The following is a 19,564-nucleotide window of genomic DNA, read 5'->3' on the forward strand; positions in this document are numbered from 1 at the left end:
GTGGTACATCCATCCAATGGAATATTATTTAGCCATAAACAGGAATGAATATTGATACATGCTACAATGTGGTGAACTTTGAAAACATAATGCTAAGTCATAAAAGACCACTTATTGTACAATTCCATTTATATAAAATGTCCAGAATAAGGAAATCTAAAGGCAAGTAGATTAGTCTTTGTCTAGGACTGGGAATGGAAGGATGGAGGGAGACAGAGAGTGGCTGCTAATGGGTACAGGGTTTCTTTTTGGGAGGCCAAAATGTTCTAAAATTAGATGGTTGCATAACCCTTTAATATATACTAAAAATACTTTAAAAAATTGAATTATATATTTTACATGGTTGAATTGTGTGGTATATAAATTATATCTTTAAAAAATAACCTGTTATAAAATGAATATTGGGGCCACCTGGGTGGCTCAGTTGGTTAAGCATCTGCCTTTGGCTCAAGTCATGATCTCAGGGTCCTGGGACTGAGTCCCACGACAGGCTTCCTGTTCAGCAAGGGGTCTGCTTCTCCCTCTCCTTCTGTCTTCTGTTCCTCCCTCTGCTCTTGTTTTCTCTCTCTCAAATAAATGAGTAAAATCTTTTAAAAAATGAATATTATTTGGGGCCCCTAGAAGTCTCAGTTGGTTGAGCATCTGACTTCTAATTTTGGCTCATGTCATGACCTTGGGATTGCGAGATCCACATCAGGCTCTGAGCTCAGCATGGAGTCAGCTTGAGTTTCTGTCCCACTGCCCCTTCCCCCTGGCCTGTGTGTGCACCTTCTCTCTCTCTCTCTCAAATAAGTAAATAAATATTTTTTTAAATGACTATTACTCAGCCATATCAACATCCAGTTTGGGCTACTGTTCTTAAACACTACCACATAAGAAATCCCCACTTCTGTAATCCACACTGAAAAGACCTGTTTTCATAGCACTTCCTGCTTCAGGTAGGGCAAAGATCTTTATATCTCCAATATCTGGCACAGCTCCTAGTACTTACTAGCCACCCAGATATTTACTGAACTGAAATAACAGCAGTATTACAATGAGTTTAAGAGGAAAAAAGTTAGCCAGTTTTTATTTTCAAAGACTTAGGGCTTCCTCTACCCTGCTGTCCTTTCCACATCCCATATGCATATCATAGCAACAGTACTATCTGCTTTACTACTTACAAAGCATTTGCTACTGCCTTAACTCATTTAAATCTAAAAATAACCTGGGCACCTGGGTGGCCCAGTTGTTAAGTGTCTACCTTTGGCCCAGGTCATAATCCCAGGGTCCTGGGATCTAGCCCCATATTAGGCTCTCTGCTCGGTAGGGAGCATGCTTCTCCCTCTCCCACTTTCCCTGCTTACGTTCCCTCTCTCACTGTCTCTCTCTCTCTCTGCCAAATAAATAAATAAAATCTTTTTAAAAAATAATGAAAAATAGGGGTGCCTGGGTGGCTCGTGGGTTAAAGCCTCTGCCTTCAGCTCAGGTCATGATTCTTAGGGCCCTTGGATCTAGCCCCACATCGGGCTCTCTGCTCAGTAGGGAGCCTGCTTCCTTCTCTCTCTCTGCCTGCCTCTCTGTCTACTTGTGATCTCTGTCTGTCAAATAAATAAATAAAATCTTTTAAAAATAATAATAATAAATAACCTAGTGAGGTCAGTGTGATGATTATAGCCATTTTACAGATAAGAAAACTGACTCAGAAGGGTTAATCTCCAATCACCCTAGAACACTGCCAGACTTGAAAGTCAGGGTCTTTCCACTGGGCAGTGCAGCCCCTTACATCCCTATATTCATAATAAGGCCCCTGGCCATTGGTAGCATGCTGGAATCACAGAGCAGGCCGACCACAGATGCTTTACAAGCCTCTGGGTTTATTTCATTTCAAAGTCGAAGAGAAATCATCCTTTTGGTTACCCATTGTTATTAGACTGGCAGTTTTCTGGCTTGAGCAGTCAAGAGTTAAACTTACCAGTAGAGGTATAAAATAAAAGTCAGCAGTCGGTTTTTCTCAATCCCTGTGTTTTGTTGCAAACATCTCTTGAGGTAAGAAAAATTGATTCTTATGATCAAAATGCTGGGTCATGCTGTGCCCACAATTTTATTCATTTTGTTCAGAAGAAATGGGTAGTAAGCCCATTTGCTTGCTGTTCCCTGTGGCTGAGCTAGTTCTGCTGCACAGCAGTTGGAGAAATTCAATTCAGCAGACGTTTATTGATGTGCCTTCCATGTGCCAGGCAGTGCACAAGGAGATGGAGATACAGGGATGAATACACCCCAGTCCTTGTTCTCATAGAGTCCAGAGTATTTTCCAGGCCCTTTAATCATGACATGCAGATGCTCTTTAGGGTAGATTTTGGATTAGTTTGTTTTACATTTTGGTAAAATACAGCCACTATTAGAAACTTACTATCTAAAATGTAAGAACTCCTTGTTGAATGTACAAGAAAAAAAAAAAACAAAACAACACACATGTTTAGAATTCAACGGTGATTGGAACTGATCTTTCACTTCAGAGCCAGCCACATTGGTTTCAGAGTTGGATGACATTTTTTTCCCTTCCAAGATTGATAGAATCCATTTATAGGCTCTAAATAAAAGCCTAAGGATTTACACGATTGAAAGTTAACCCAGCTGCCTCTCCATGCACATTTGCCAAGTTAGCACGTCTTTGCACCCCATGCATCTATTTAAAAATGCAGAAGTAATATGCCAGCATTATGGAAGTGAGAGAAATGGAGGACAACTGCAAAGTACAGTTGTACTAGTCACCTAAAATGTCACTGCCCTGATATCAAGAGGTGGCTGTACCTTTGCACGTCAATCTCCTCATCTATAAAATTGGGAATACTTAGTGCCTTCTTTAGGAGGCTTTGCCAGGACTAAACAAGTTAACAGTATAAAGCGTGCATGCCCCCAAAAAGCCACAATAAATGTGTACTTTTTAGAGTAAAAACATTTTTATGTCATCTTTTTGTCTCATTTTTCCTCTTTTTGTACCAAGTTGTTTTCTTGTTGTACTTTTGTTTTCTTAGTTTCTTACTATTATATGATCACTTTCCATCTTGCTATGTATGGTTATTATAATGTTTAATGGTTGCACACTGTTTTGTGGTAGGATATGGCAGTACCATTGTAACTTATCCATTCCCCTGTTGTTGGACATTTGGGCTGCTTCCAGTGTTTCAGTATTATAAATAGTGCCTCAAGAACAGTTGTATGGGGGCACCTGGGTGGCTCAGTGGGTTAAGCCACTGCCTTCGGCTCAGGTCATGATCCCAGGGTCCTGGGATCGAGCCCCACATTGGGCTGTCTGCTCTGCAGGGAGCCTGCTTCCTCTTCTCTCTCTGTCTGCCTCTCTGCCTGCTTGTGATCTCTATCTGTCAAATAAATAAAATCTTTAAAAACAAAAAAAACAGTTGTATGTATGCAGTGTATTCATTTACTTACTGGGAAGTCTCAGGCCTGTGACTTCATCTCTGTCTTTGTTGCCCTGATGCTAAATGGGGATAGAATAGGTATCTGAGAGGACAGGGATGTGTGGATTAAATGAAGGAATACAGCAAAGCACTTGCATCAGTGCCTGGCTCTTACCAGGTGCTCAGCAAACATTACCTCCGGAACTCTGGGTCTGTTCCTTTAGGACTACTCTATAGAGATGGAGTTGTTTCATCCACTGCTTTCCAAAGGATTTTACCAGTTTAGGATCTCAATGGTATTATGTAAAGGGACCAATTTCTCTACACCCTCAGTACCCCAGGATTTAACTGTGTAACTCTCTTTCCCTTCAAAATGTAGTGAAAAGAGATGCCTGGGTGGCTCAGTAGTTAATCATCTGCCTTTGGCTCAGGCCATGCTCCCTGGGTCTGGGGATTGAGCCCCACATCAGGCTCGCTGCTCAGCAGGGAGCCTGCTTCTCCCTCTGCCCTTCCTGCCTGCTCTGATTTCTCTCTGTCTCACATTCTCTCTCAAATAAATAAAATCTTCTTTAAAATAAAATAAAATGATAGTGAAAAAATAAGTTTGCCCATACTGGGGCAGCTTGTTACAACTGGAACTCTCTTCTGCTCACTGCCCTGAACAGACCTCATGTCACAAAAGTTGGATTGCAGAGGCTGTTTTTATGTTTGTTTTCCTAAAGCTTGTAGTCCGCAGCTGCTTTCCACGAAATTGTGGTTTAAGTTGGTCCTCTGAACCCTTAAAACCCACCATACTTTATTCCTTACTGAAGTACATAGTATTGGGTATCGGTATTTTTTCTAGAACAAAGCGATAGTTTGGTCTAGTAATATCTGTTGTGATACATAATAATTTCAGTTATTCCCTCCTCTCCTGCCCACCCTACCCCCCGAGAAAATGAATTGGCAAGAGTAACCATATGTTTGGGTTTGCCCAGTTTTTACTTATCCTGGTACGATTATCCATCACGCCCACTTCACCCTCAAAAGCGACCTATTCAGATGATGAATTACACTGTCACCTGATGCCTAGGAATTTGTTAGCACCCGGGGTACCTGCCTACTCTTACTACCTCACTGTTTTCCCAGATGACTTTCTACCTGTCAGGAAGGTTTCATCACCGTGCTCTTACCAGCCTTCACCTGGGAGGCCCTCACATGCACCCAGCCTGTTTTGAACATGGATTGGCCCAGTAGGGCTTCCCTCAAGTTTTCACATTTCCTTATCTTTTTTCCTCTGCATCTTGCCTGTAACTGTCAATGGCATAAGCAGGCCAGGGCACCTCAAATTTGTGTCAGAATTGGCTCTTTGTCTTTCAGAACTGTTTATTCTGCAGCTCAATTCATCCCACAGGCAAGTGTAACATTCCTCATTTCTCACCACTTGCGATGTAAAACACGGTATCTGCTTTCAAGAATTTCATCTTAAATGTAAACCTCTTACTAGGAATCTTTTTTTTTTTTAAGAATATGGACTTCTTTTTTTTTTTTTTTTTTTAAGATTTTATTTATTTATTTGACAGACAGAGATCACAAGCAGGCAGGGGAGATGGGGGTGGGGGGAAGCAGGCTCCCTGCTGAGCAGTGAGCCAGATGCAGGGCTTGATCCCAGGACCCTGAGACCATGACCTGAGCTGAAGGCAGAGGCTTAACCCATTGAGCCACCCAGTGGCTAGGACTCTTAATGCTCGCTGCTCTTGTTCTTATCAAATATGATAGATAAAGTTCTTTATATTCATAAAGTACCTCAAAGCCCTTGCACAAACACACCAAAGAGGTTCAAGCCAAGTAAGCAGTAGCAAGGACACATCCAAGGTGACACACAGCCACCAGCTCAATGATTGGTCACAGAATTTTGCTCACAGGATGGAAGATTATAAGTATAGGTGCATCTGCGTTGGAAAAACAAAAACAAATCAGCTTCTCAATGGTGATTACCTTTTGTACTTAGGTAACTGCATTTTAACCAGAATAAAGGGCTTTATGATTTGAGAGGCTCTGTTTGCCCCTGAACAAGTGCCTGCATTTCTTGGGTAATGTATTATTCACAGTTTTAAAGAGGAAAAGCAAATGATTTGAATGTGGGATGCCACCATCTTGAACTAGCATAGGATGAATATGGGGCTGTAGTTTTGTAGGTCAGGATGTGGACTCTCAATGGAAAATTTGTTTTTCCATTTGTTTTAACCAGGTGACTTTCGGATGGTGGTTGGAGAGGATAAGACAAAAGTGTTGAATATTGTGAAGCCCAACATAGCCCACTTTCGTGAGCTCTATGGCAACATACTACAGGAGAATCCCCAAGTGGTGTATAAGATCCAGCACGGCAGATTGGAGGTAAACTGTATATGAGAAATAATTTGTATTGTTTCTAAGGCAAGAGCTATTTTAAGAGGAAGAAGGGTTAGAGCAATATGATTAGTGTGATAACATTTACAGTTCATAAAAGGTAGGTTTCATATGTAAACATACTAGTCCATGTATTTGGAATAATGCCAAAGGTAGCGTAAGAGACAAGTAATAAGAGGCCACCTTTGGGAAAGGGAACAGGGGCTGATGTGGGAAAGGACCTGTCTTTACCATGTATATCTTTTTTGCCATTTGAAATTCTTACTATGTGTACTGATTACCAGTCAAAAACGAGTGAAAATAAATTCTCAGATTCTTCATTCCCAAACCCACTTGCCTCCCCAGACGTAACCTTACTGACAGTTCAGCATATATTCTCCCAGATCTCTTTTTGTGTGCATTTTTGTATTTATTTGTACATATACACATGTATGAGTTTGGTCTTTTTTTTGTTTGGTTTGGTTTTATGTAAATGGGCTCTCACTTACATATATTTTTCTGATGCTTATTGTTTTCCTCACTCGTTGGGTTTATTATATCTTGGCTTTCCTTTTGATACATCAAATGAAACTTTATTCCCGAGTATCTTTAAAAATTATATATGTATATATTTTAAAGATTGTATTTATTTATTTGAGAGTGAGAGCACAAGCAGGGCAAAGGGCAGAGGGAGAATCAGAGTCCCTGCTGAGCAGGGAGCCTGATGCAGGGCTCGATTCTGGGACTCTGGAATCATGACCTAAACCAAAGACAGACGTTAACCGATTGAGGCACCCCCAAAAATTATATTACTAAATATTTGAAAGTAAATATTAAAGTACTCTTCCTTTGAGGAAAGTAATTTGAATTTAAGATTTTTTAAAACTCTAGAGACCACAGAATTATTTTTTATGTTTAGCACAAAGAACACTGCATTTTAATGCTCTTCCTCTTCCAAATAATAGGGGCAACTAATTTTTTTTTTTTAAGATTTTATTTATTTATTTGACAGACAGAGACCACAAGTAGGCAGAGAGAGAGAGAGGGAAGCAGGCTCCCTGCCCGGCAGAGAGCCCAATGCAGGACTTGATCCCAGGACCCTGAGACCATGACCTGAGCTGAAAGCAGCAGCTTAACCCACTGAGCCACCCAGGCGCCCCTAGGGGCAACTAATATTATATTAAATATAGAATTAATGGAACTTTTACAACTGAAAGGGAACCTTGAAAAAAAAAGGAAGTATTTTTTTTTTAAAAGAGAGAGTAACATGAAATGGCCAGAATTTTGCAAGTTTTTTAAACTTTTTACTTTTCTCAAAGTAATGCACGCACATGGTTTAAAAACCAAATGGGACCTCAAGGTTTATAACAAAAAGTAGCAGTTCCCTACTTGGCACCTTCCTGCTTCACAGTGCTTCTTCCCAGAGGCAACTGCTTTCATCTCGTTAGCGGTCCAATGTTTACCTCCGTGTTTCTAAACAATATGATGTCACTATTATTTGTTGACTTTTTTTTTCTGTTTTATACTTTATTTTTGTCCTCCTCTGTGGAAGATGAAGATTTTTTTTTTTTTAAGATTTTATTTATTTATTTGACAGAGAGAGACCACAAGTAGGCAGAGAGGCAGGCAGAGAGAGAGAGGAGGAAGCAGGCTCCCCGCTGAGCAGAGAGCCCGATGCGGGACTCGATCCCAGGACCCTGAGATCATGACCTGAGCCGAAGGCAGCGGCTTAACCCACTGAGCCACCCAGGCGCCCAGATGAAGATTTTTTTACTCCCTTTTGTCACTCCCATCAACGGGTACACACTCGCATGCACACACTTCCCTTCCCACCTCATTCCCTCTTGCTCCCCATACAGTTATTTCATAATTTTTGGTTAAGTTAATGTTTTCTATTTACATTATTGTGAAACTTACTTTTTCTTCATTGCTGGGATACACTACTATGAAATCTTCTTTCGTGTGCAAATGTGTTTTTCTTGGAGTTAATAATTGTCTCATTTTCTTCATTTGCTTAATTTTTTTAATACCTGTCACTAATTGATACCTTCTTACAGATCTGTATAGCTTCTCTCATCATAGACCAACACATCAGGTATTTTCTGTTTCTTGTTTTTCTTGAGGGTGTTTCTTCCTGGAGCTCCGTGTGCCCTGTCCGTGTGGCACAGCTCTTCTCCTGGACCATCTTTTCATTATCACCCTGAGTGTTCTTTCCGCCTTCTCTCCTTTCCTAGGTTTTGGTTTTCTGCATTTTTTGTCTTCTTTTTTCATGATTACGCTTTAATTTTGGTGAAATATACCTTTTAATACCTCTCTACCATAGGTTGCAAGGAAGGTAAATTTTTTGAGACCATGTACCTCTGCATATTCTACTCTTGCACTGATTGATAGTTTGGGGTACGTATTACATTCTAGGTTGGAAATAATTTTTCCCTCAGACTTTTTAAGTCACAGCATCCTTCTTCTGGTTTCTAAGTGTTGTGTTAAAAAAAAGTCCAGTGACTTTCAGATTGCCTGTCCTTTGGATACAACCTTTTTAGCGCTCAGATAGTGTTTAGGCTCCTTTCCCTTTTTCTAGTCTTAAATTTCATGATGATTTGTCTTTGTATATGTGTTTTTCACTATTATTCTGGCACTTCATGAGCCTTTTCAATCTGAAAACTCTTGAGCTCCAATTCTAAGAAATTTTGTTACTTCTATAATAATTTCTTCATATCCATTTTCTTACTTTGCTCTTTCTGGAATTTCTGTTAGCTGGTTGTCAGACCTCCTGGTTTGATCTTTTTAATTTTTCTTTTCTCCTTCCTTTTTCTTTGGGGTTTTTGTTCTCCTTTCCAGAAGAATTTTTCAAATTGATCTTCTAGCGCCGCTATTAAATTTTTAATTTCCTTTGTTCTTTTTTTCTTATAGCATCCTGTTTTTGTTTTCCAAATGCATTATCTTTTATCACCCCTTTAGTGGTCTTCACTATAATTTTTGAAGTTTTATCTTCTTCTCTACATTGTTTCTATTTCTCTTACTGTCAGAATCTGTAGGATTTCTCCAGAGACATCATCTACTCCCTGGTTTGGAATCAGAAAAGATTGCCTAGCTGCCAACTTTTGGGAAACTGAGCAAGGGAAAAGGGCTGGGAATTTTCTTTAACCCTGAAGATACTTCCAAATTCCTCACTATGGCCTGTGAAAGCCTGCATGATCTAAGTCCTAATTGATCTCTTATCCTGGGGAAGCTTACAAGAGTAAGATTTATGGACCAAACTACAGTTCCCAGCACTACTGAGGTTGTCACTGACACCCCCCTGCTCCTTCCCGTACTACACATTCCAAACTCCCCTCACCCTTATCTAGCACTTGTGCTGGGCTAGACGAGGTGGCTCAGACCCTCATCCCTAAGGCATCTGAGACCCGGTCACCTTCCCCATTTCAGGCTACGATTGCTGCCCTTTCCCTTTACCATCAAAATTGGCCAAGGGGTGCTGAGAGTTGTGCACCAGCAGCTTTACCTCAGATGATCAGGATCAATTACTTCTGCCACTGTGGTGACTCCTTTCTGTGTCTGCTGGACTTTTGGCATGGGATCTGAAGAGAGTGGGTGGCAGTCATACCTTTAAGTTTAAAGTCTTGAAGTCATAGGCATAGAAGGCACACATTTTCTGAGTGGGTCACTGGGAACAATGGGAAGCAAGGCTACCTCTTCCATCCCTTGGTTCCCAGACCTATGCATTCTACTGGTTGGGAATGAGGTACTCTGTAACAGGCATTAATTTAGGATGTGTACTGCACCCCATTCTCACCGGGTATCATCGCCAAGCTGCTGGCTCACCTGTTCTTCATTGCTCTGTCAGGATTTTTTAATGATAGAACTATTAGCATTTGGGGCTAGATAATTCTTTGCTGTATGGGCCCCAGATTTCCTCTTTTTGGGAACTGCTCTATCAGTCTGGCGGCTTTGGTGAAGTATATGGTAGTTATAGTGGAGGCATGGTCCTGTGCCCGTTGCTGTACCTCTGTACCTCTTTTGCTCTAAAATGAGTGCCATACGTGATGTTCCATGGTACAACCATGTTGGTGAAGCAGGCATCCTGTAGGCCTTGTCATGGTATTGGCCAGGTCCTGTAGGCAGGAAGGGCAAACCCATGTTCAGAACATGTGTAACTTCCAGTTAAGATGAATTACTGCCCCTTCCCAGATGGAAGGTGTCCAATGTAGTTAACGTCCACCAAATGGCTGGTTAGTCTCAAGAGATGGTCTTATTATCAGGTTCTCAGTTTTGGCTTCTGTTGCTGTCAGGATAGACTTTAACAACAGCAGTAGCTAAGTCAGTCTTGGACTAGGCAGAACCTTGTTCCCTGCCACAATGGCTACTCCTTTAAGCCATTGTGCCAGAGGCTATTGAATTAACTGGCTGAATTGTTCTTTTGGTTATTGTTGATTCTTCTGTGAAAGATACTTTCTCGTGGACTTTAGCAAAATACAAAGATCTTCACACTTTGTGCATGCCTCCTGTACATCCATCCACATACCTCTTCTCCTCAGTTTTTCGTCTTTAGTCTTCCAGTATTTTTCCTTTCAGGTCTAGCCAACCAGTGAACCATGCTTCACTCCCATGGGTCTTTGTATATTCTTACTCAGGGCCACTTTGTCCATGTAAAGTGGATGGCCAGGTGCACTACCTGAAGCATACCCATTTGGGAGGATTTCCCCTCATTAGTGTCTTTCAGGGCTGCCCCTGAGTGAGGCTGTAATGCATCAGTTTTGGCTTGCTTGTTCATACCAGGCCAAGTCATCCCTGGAGCAAACTCATCCTTTATCCACCACATGCTAGTCATAAGGGAACCTCCACGTAGCCATATGCATGAAACAGTGGAGAAATAGGATGGCATGCACTGGTGCAACAGTGCATAGTCGATGGTATGGGGCCCGGGTTTCCTGCGTGTGCAGTTTAACTCATGCCCTTTGGTCTTACTTATGTTGAATGCTGGTGTACCTCTTCTATCTTACAGTGGATTACTGTTGGGCCTGCCTGAACTTAACAGTTGGTGAATATGAGAGATCTCAGTTCATGATGGGCGGTTCTTGATGCATGGTCTTTTATTGCTCCACGGTTAGAAGGGTCTCATATCTGGGAGCTGATTTCAAATGATGTATTGTTCTTCACTCCAGAGGGCATGACCATCTCCAGAACCCTAGCAGTCTACATTGTGATTCTCCTACTGAGAGCCTACCACAAGCTTCCTGTGACTTCTTTTTTCTTTTCTTTTTTTTTTAAGATTTTTATTTATTTATTTGACAGACAGAGATCACAAGTAGGCAGAGGGCAGGGGTGGGGGGGAACAAGCTCCCCGCTGAGAGAGAGCCCAATGTAGGGCTCAATCCCAGAACTCTTGAGATCACGACCTGAGCCGAAGGCAGAGGCTTAACCCACTGAGCCACCCAGGTGCCCCTGTGGCTTCTTTTTATACCAAAGATACCTTTAGCATTATGGAGTGTATATGGAGTGTATGGCCCAAGTGAGGGTCTGCTTGCTCTGCTGCCTGGATCTGTTGTAGAGCTCTTTTCTGCTCTGAGCCCACACAACTGGCATCCTTTTATACCACTTCATAAGTGGGTCTGAACATTACAGTCAAGTGTGGAATCTGCTGCCTCCAAAACCTGAAGAGGCTTATCAAGCATCATGCTTCAGTCTTAGCAGTAAGAGGTGCAGGATGCACAAAGTCCATCTTTACTTTGGAGAGGATGTCCCAGCATGCATCAGACCACTTGACCACCAAACTTTTCGTTGATATGGTAGACTCCTGAAACATCATCGGGTTTATCTTCTACCCCCTGGAGTGCATTTATCTACCAGGCACTCCAATGTACTTGCATCTGTTGCTTACCAGGTAACAGCAGCAGCAAAGCATTGATGAAGTGGGTCAGCCCAAGATTACACGGAATGGCCACACAGTCTGGTTTCCTTGGGGGATCTTACAACAGAGAATGCCCTGAGGCAAACATAGATATACTATTGTCTGTCTCGTGAATGCCAGCTGCTTCTGATCCTCCTTCCAAATAAAGATGGAAAAGAGTGCATTCCCTAGTTTTGGCCCCATCCAGATACCTGCAGTTCTTTTGACTTGCTCTAATAGATTTACTGCATCTGGCACAGCAGATGGAACTGGGACTTCCACTTGGTTGAGTTGTGGTAGTCTGCTGTAATCTTCCAGAACACATTTGGATTTTGTGAAGGCCAGCCTTAAAGGAAGTATGATGGAGACCATTAGCCTTTGTATTAGTCAGAGTTCTCCAAAGAAACTGAGCCAGTAGGATATATATATAAAGAGATTTATTTTAAGGAATTAAATTGTGGAGACCAATGAGTTTGAAATGTACAGAGCATGCCAGCAGGCTGGAGACCCAGGGAAGAGTATGTTGTAGTTTTAAGTCAGGGCAATCTAGAGGTAGAATTCCTTCTTCCTTGGAGACTTTAGTTTTTTTTCTTAAGGTCTTTGGCTGATTAAATGAGGCCTTCCTGCATTATAGAGGGAAATCTGCTTTATTCAGAGTCTGCTGACTTAAATATTAATTATATCTTTAAAAATACTCTTATAATAACATCTGGACTAATGTTTGACCAAGCACCTAAGCACAATAGCCTAGCCAAGTGACACAAAATCAAGCATCACACCCCTGTATCCTTTAGGTATACAGATAACACTGATACTCTGCCGTTCCTCCTGAGATATGGTGTTTGTTGTTGTTGTTTTTGTAATCACTGTCTTGCATAAGAGGTAAAATGGCAGCTTCAGAGGCTTCCAGTTGGCCTTCCTTAGTATGACAGCTCTAAAATACCAACACAGAGTGTGCGCATTAGGCCCACTCCTGGTACCTATTGTGTAGGATCAGGATTGAGCTGATTTGAAACAAGCCGTCATCTGATCCTACGATGGCACTGTGGAACTAGGTGGCCTTTCCTGGTTGTCCCATCTTGGGGCAAAGAGGCCAGGCCTTTGTACTACTGCATTGTCCAGTCATTGGGTCCAAGCCCTCCCTTTGGCTGAGGACAAGTCTGGGAGGGACTCTAAGAGAGGGAGTCAGCCAACTTTACCAGCAGCTAGTAGAGTGGATACCTTGGCCCTTAAGCCAGGATCTGTGTGGTATAATGCAGCATCCAGTATCCTGTGACCACATGTGCTTTTTTTTTTTTTTTTTTTTTTTTTTCAAAAAAAAGTCACTGTTCAAATTTTATTTGGTATTTTAATTGGTACAACACTTAGTTGGTTGTATGGTCTTTTTACATTATATGGCAATGTACACTATATTCTGACATACATGGTACATGAAGTAAGCCTTTGGAACAGTTACTCACGATACGTGCAATAATGAATTTGTACACTGGAGCCCAGGATGTGACTGACTGGAAAAGATGGACTAGACGTGTTGGGTGAAGGAACCACAAGTCCTAGAACACACAGGAAATACACATCTGGTTTGAAAAGCACCTGCTGCATATGCAGTGTTGGCAGTGGTGCCTCTGAGATGAACCCATTTAGGACTATAAAGGCAGCTATCATCCAGCGCTAGGGTATAGCTGTAGGATTTGCTGAACCATTCGTATTTAGAAATTTAGGAGACTGATGTTTTTTCTTTAGGCCATTTTGATATTATTTAAGTAACAGATCAGATAATAAGGACAATGTACACAACCTCCAACTAAAACCCTGTCAGTGAAGTGGTACATTAGAAAACTTTAAAACTGCAGCTCCTTTTGGATCCCCCAGAGTGTATCTGCACTCTTCTTCAAACGGGCCTCTTCCTCAGGAGTTAGAGTCACCTTCACAACATCTGAAATTCCATTCTGTCCCAAGATGCAAGGAACACTAAGGAAGACATCATCTTTTATTCCATAGAGACCCTTAATCATGGTGGAAATTGGATGCACCTGCCTAAGATTCTTCATTATACTTTCTGCCAAATCTGCCACAGACAGTCCAATGGCCCAGGAAGTGTAGCCTTTCAGTTTGATCACCTCATAGGCACTGTCAACCACCTGTTTGTGAACCTCTTTCCACTGTTCCTTATCTGCATCAGTGCCTAAGTCAGGGTGCAGATTCTTCAGAGACACACCAGCAATGTTTACTCCACTCCATACAGGCACACTGGAGTCTCCATGCTCCCCGAGGATCCACCCGTGACAGCTTAACGGGTGAACTCCCAGCCTTTCCCCCATTAGGTAACGGAACCGGGCTGAATCCAGATTGCAACCACTTCCAATAACACGGTTTTTGGGAAAGCCACTTATCTTCCAAGCCACATAGGTCAAGATATCCACTGGATTGGAAACAACAAGCAACTTGCAGTTTGGGCTGTATTTGACAACATTAGGAATGATGAACTTAAAGATGTTCACGTTACGCTGGACCAAATTAAGACGGCTTTCTCCCTCTTGCTGACGTGCCCCAGCTGTGATAATAACCAACTTGGAGTTTGCAGTCACATTATAGTCTTTGCCAGAGACAATTTTTGGTGTTCTAAGGAAAAGGCTTCCATGCTGGAGATCCATCATCTCTCCCTTCAGTTTGTCTTCCATGACATCAACAAGAGCAAGTTCATCGGCCAAGTCCTTCATTAAGATACTGATGGCACAAGCCATGCCAACAGCACCAACCCCAACAACTGTAATCTTATTTTGGGGGACATGTTCTTCCTTAAGAAGATTCTGTATCAGCTGGTCTTTGAGAGTTGCCATTTTGGACTTAGAACCAAAAGGAATCGGGAGTGCACGTCGGGAGGGCGAGCGTCAGCGGCGTGCGAGACTGGATCCAGACTTGGCGGCAGCGGCTCCGACACCCACATGTGCTTTTTTAAAACATCAGCTTTATTGAGATGTAATTCACATACTATAAAATTCAGTGTTTTTTAGCATATTCAACAAAGTTGTGCAACTACCACTACAGTCTAATTTTACAACATTTCCATCACTTGAGAAAGAAATCCCACATCCATTTGTAGTTTCTATCTTCCCCACCCCACAGGCGACCACTAATCTGTTTTCTGCCTCTATGAATTTGTCTATTCTGGACACTTTGTATAAATGGAACCATACAGTGTGTGGCCTTTTCTTATCTGCTTTTAAAATGCAGTTTGACTTCCACGATTTTTTTTCAAATTCTTCTCCTTTATTTACTGACTCTCACGATTTAACTAAATGCTTTCACTTCCATGTTTTAATGAGAATCAAAGAGGATACTTACACAGAATTTAGCAATTTATTTGAAAATGTCACCTAATGTTCTGTCTTTCAAGCAAAAATTCCAGTGCATTCTTTTCCTCAAGAGAAAGCAGTGGCAAATACTATTTTTTAACTCTTGATATTACTCAAGCCATTTTGGTATCTCTGAAATTCATAGATAAAGCCTTACAGAAATATAAGATCCTTTTTACTAATCTCAATTCTTAGCCCCAATGTATGAGTCCATAAATGTTTATTTCTAATATATTTTACAATAATAGCCACATTTTTAAAAAAGATTTTATTTATTTACTTGACAGAGAGAGATCACAAGTAGGCAGAGAGCAGCAGGCGGGGTGGCGGGGGGGAGGGGGAGCAGGCTCCCTGCTGAGCAGAGAGCCCAATGCAGGGGCTTGATCCCAGGACCCTGAGATCATGACCTGAGCTGAAGGCAGCGGCTTAACCCGCTGAGCCACCCAGGTGCCCCATAATATCCACATTTCTGTCATTTATTGAAACAAATCTAAATAGAGTACAATTCTTTGGATTTAGAATCATTTTAATGATAAATATGAATTTTTTTTAAAAAAAAACCTTTACTGGAGCCACTGGATAATAGAACTTTGCTCTTCTTTGCATGAATTTTATAGAAAACTGGAAAATCCAGACATTAATACTCAACAAATACTTGTTATATGAAAAAAAGTAGTAGACTAAGTGAAACTAAGTGTTAATAAGATAGTCATATCTAGAAAATCTGGATCTAAAATGTAATACATTCATTTGTCTCATTTTTTCTTACTCTCCTCTTAGTCCAAGTTAAAACCTAAACATTTGGTGAAAGAATACAAGACAGATTCTTACCTGAAAAATAATGGGATGAGCCGTTAAGGGCAGTGCTACTGGTTCTCACATTGACAGGCAGGCAGTGTCTACATGATTTTGTAAAAACTTAGTTCCATGAAGTAAAGTATATTAGACTAGGAGTTAGGGAAGCTAGGTGTGGCCTTGGCTCTGTGGCTAAATTTGGATTCAAAGTAAAGTCTGATGTGTAGTTTGTATGTTTTATTTCTGTATTTATCTTTTAATTTGATGTCCTTGGAATATGTGGGGCACAGAAACCACTGGTGTGGGCGCCTGGGTGGCTCAGTGGGTTAAGCTGCTGCCTTCGGCTCAGGTCATGATCTCAGGGTTCTGGGATCGAGTTCCGCATCGGGCTCTCTGCTCAGCAGGAAGCCTGCTTCCTCCTCTTTCTTGTGCCTGCCTCTCTGCCTACTTGTGATCTCTCTCTGTCAAATAAATAAATAAAATCTTTAAAAAAAAAAAAGAAAAGAAAGCACTGGTGTAATTTAATCCTCCTTAAGAAATAACGAAAACTAAGTTTTATTGATGCACTTACTCATTCCTTACTCAGCTAGGGTTTTTGACTACCTACTATGTGCCAGAAGGTTGAAAGCAAATAAACTTAGTCCTTGTCTTCAGTTTATTCCTACAGTTAATGAAATACGGCCTGGTGAATAAAAAGGCCCAGAAGGCAGGAGGCACGAGGTTAGAGGTGGCTCTCTCGCAGTGGCGGTAGGACCCTGGTTGTGCCACTCAGTGCCCCTGTGTTTAAAATGGGAGAGAGTGAGTACCTGGATTTGCTGAGCCTCAGTGAATGTTAGTAGCAGCCTCAGTTCCTTCAGCTGCTGGATATAAGACCCATAGAAACTTCAAAACTGAGAGACAGAAATTGATCGTTGATAGAAGCTTCTATACTTTTTTCATGTAAAAATGGAACATTATAGGAAAGGAGTTGACTTCTTTGAAGGAACTTAGCATGTGAACTCTTGTGCATTCAGTGTCAGAAAGGAGCAAGTCTCCTTAGTGTGCTGCCCTAGGGAATAGGTTCAGTGTATGTTTATGTGACTTGAAAGAGAAGCCATGTGTCATTGAAACTTTATAAAATTCAAAGAACTTTGCATAGACATTATCTTTTTTCCCCCCCTTAGATAGATAAAAGCCCAGAAGGACAATTCACTCAGCTAATGACATTGCCCAAAACCTTACAGCAACAAATTAATCATATTATGGACCCTCCTGGAAAGAACAGAGATGTGGAAGAAACTTTATTGCAAGTTGCTCATGATCCTGACTGTGGAGAAGTGGTGCGACTAGGTATGTTTCTGGATTTGATGTTAAGGAAATGCTGGCCATGGGTAAAAAAGCAAACTCTGTGACTGAAATGTATTCTTTATTCTTCCTTTCCGGGTGAGACAGATTGTCTCAGGGAAGAAGAAAGCACTAATAGTCTGGGGTTTTTCCAAATCTAAATTGTCATTTGTTTGAAGTAGGGTGGTGAAAGTACTTCTGTTTTCAGATTCCTGGATCCTAAATCACTGTCAAAGGAGAAAACAATATTTGTTTTGGTTCTAAGAACATAACTTCTAGAAGTTTTTCCAAAGACTCCTCCATGTCCTTCATGGTGGTCTGAGAAGGAAGGAGACTGGTGACATTTTTAGTGCTTTTATAACATCAGGAATACAGCTTTCACCAGCTGACTCCTGTTCAGTGTGTCTCATCATGTGTTTCGTCAGTTCCCTCTGACATGGCCCATGTTCCACATATTACCCTGGGACCTTCTCAATGTTTACCCAAAAATCTTTTTTTTTTTTTAAATATTTTATTTATTTATTTGACAGAGTGAGAGAGGGAATACAAGCAGGGGAAGAGGGAGAGGGAGAATCAGGCTTCCCGAGGAGCAGGGAACCTGATGTGGGGCTCTATCCCAGGATGCTGGTGAGCCAAAGGCAGACGCTTAACAACCGAGCCAGCCACCCAGGTGCTCCTGTTTACCCAAAAATCTTATCTTCAGAGACCTGCTTCCCTTTGAGGTGTTTACAAGGGCTGTCCGTAAAGAAATAATCATGACTAAAAATGACTCCCTTCTCCAGATGAGCACATTCTCCTGTTTTATTGAGTAAATATTTCTAGAGCTCCTCAAGGATGCAAGCTACTGGCTTAGATACCCTACCCAGTGATGCATTCTGCCGGGGACCTGCCCCAGGCTATCAGGGCATGCGTCTAGGTTCCCAGGTACCTATTTCTGAAGATAAGTGAGGAGGCACATTGTTTGTTTCCATTTTAACATGATTCTGTCACGATATGATCTCCTCTGCCTTTGTGAGAGGATGGAGGACTGAGGAATGAAAGCTCCTAGATGGAAACTTTGGGTTCTTTCTAATCATTTCAGATCTTGGGGTTGAGAACCAGCAGCCTTAACCAGATTTAAAAGTCATAAAATGAGCTTCGAGGTTGATTTAATCTACCTCCTGTTTTAATTAAGGTGAGGAGGCCCAGGCGCAGAGGGGACCAGGCATTTTCTGAGCTCCCACAGCTGGTCGGTGACACAGCTGGTCGATGACACAGCTGGCAGCTCTGATCTCCTGGCCCTCAATCCTGATACCCCTTCCATTGTCATTCTGTGACACCAGGGCAGAGCTGGATTTGCTGGTGTTATAGATAACTGGAAAGAGTATTTTGTTTTAGGTTTTATGTTATGTTTTAGGTTTTAAGATGACTAACATCTGGGGTTTTTTGCATCTTTGTTGGTTTTCTCTCACAGGGCTTTCAGCAATTGTGAGACCTTCTAGTATGAAACAGAGCACCAAAGGCATTTTCACTGCTGGTAAGAACTTCCAAAAATCCATGGTTGTTTTTCGTTTTTTGTTTCTGTTTTTGACAAGACTTACATTTAATTCACAATGTAATGAAGGTTACAGGTAAAAATCTACACATAAAGCGTGAAAAGGCCTATAACACAAATGTACATATTTCTATACAAAGCTCCTATCACCATTTGCTACCCTCGTCTCCTGTATGTGTTACCTGGGCCGAGTCCTGGGTTATAAGAGCTCTCTTTCAAGGGAGGGGACAGGGAAGAGCCTCTGAACCAACACCTAAAAACATCGTCTTAGAGACATTAGTTATTTGCAAAGTAAAATCATTTCCTTCTTGAAGATCTAGGCTTAATGTACCTGTTGGATCAAAGGTCTCAGCATTCCTGATTAAAATGTAAAGCTGTATCTGTATCCTGCAAGTACTTCTGAAGTGCTAAATTATGACGGTCATGAACTAGGACATAGCACTGGTGTACGGACTGGCAAAACAGCACTGTCATCAGTCTGAAACAGTCAAAACCATGTGAGGTACTGTTGGAAGCCTTACTGCCCCTCTCAGTTTTCCGAATAACTCCTTGTGTGCAGGTTATCCCCTCATTTTAGGATTTATGGAAGTCACATGTGCAGATCGTTATCAAAGCAGCAGTACCTTGCCCTTCCACACAACCCCCGACCCCTGCATTTTCTCCAGAGACAACTGCTGCTAACTCTCCTAGTGGATTGGTTTTATTTCCACTTCGAGTTTGCTAAATAGTAGGTGTGTACTGCCGCTTCTCTCCTTTTCGGTTGTTGGCATCATCTGTGGACTTCTCACTGTGGCAGATTAGAATTCAGCTCTTGTACCCACCGGGCCACACATGCTCACCCCTCCCATCCCTCAGTCCTCGGTAGTTGGTGTGCACCTTCGGTGAAGCCATTTGTCAGCAT

At 41.7% G+C, this 19,564-nt stretch overlaps 2 protein-coding genes across 5 annotated transcripts in view; one reads left to right on the forward strand and one right to left on the reverse strand.

Annotated features, from left to right (window-relative positions):
• TAMM41 (TAM41 mitochondrial translocator assembly and maintenance homolog) overlaps positions 1-19,564 on the forward strand; it is a 52,129-nt gene that overhangs the window by 22,722 nt on the left and 9,843 nt on the right. For 3 of the 4 annotated variants that reach the window (XM_044252980.1, XM_044252983.1, XM_044252982.1), the window contains 3 exons: positions 5,632-5,777; positions 16,970-17,135; positions 18,583-18,645. In XM_044252980.1, the coding sequence (XP_044108915.1) occupies positions 5,632-5,777; positions 16,970-17,135; positions 18,583-18,645 (375 nt within the window). The remainder of the gene's footprint in view (positions 1-5,631; positions 5,778-16,969; positions 17,136-18,582; positions 18,646-19,564) is intronic. The other variant, XM_044252981.1, reaches the window with a different exon arrangement.
• On the reverse strand, positions 13,442-14,571 carry LOC122909200 (L-lactate dehydrogenase A chain-like). The gene has a single exon (XM_044252984.1). The coding sequence runs from the start codon at positions 14,493-14,495 to the stop codon at positions 13,497-13,499; it is 999 nt and encodes a 332-aa protein (XP_044108919.1). The 5' UTR covers positions 14,496-14,571; the 3' UTR covers positions 13,442-13,496.

This window comes from Neovison vison, chromosome 6 (assembly GCF_020171115.1).
Source record: "Neovison vison isolate M4711 chromosome 6, ASM_NN_V1, whole genome shotgun sequence".
NCBI lineage: Eukaryota > Metazoa > Chordata > Mammalia > Carnivora > Mustelidae > Neogale > Neogale vison.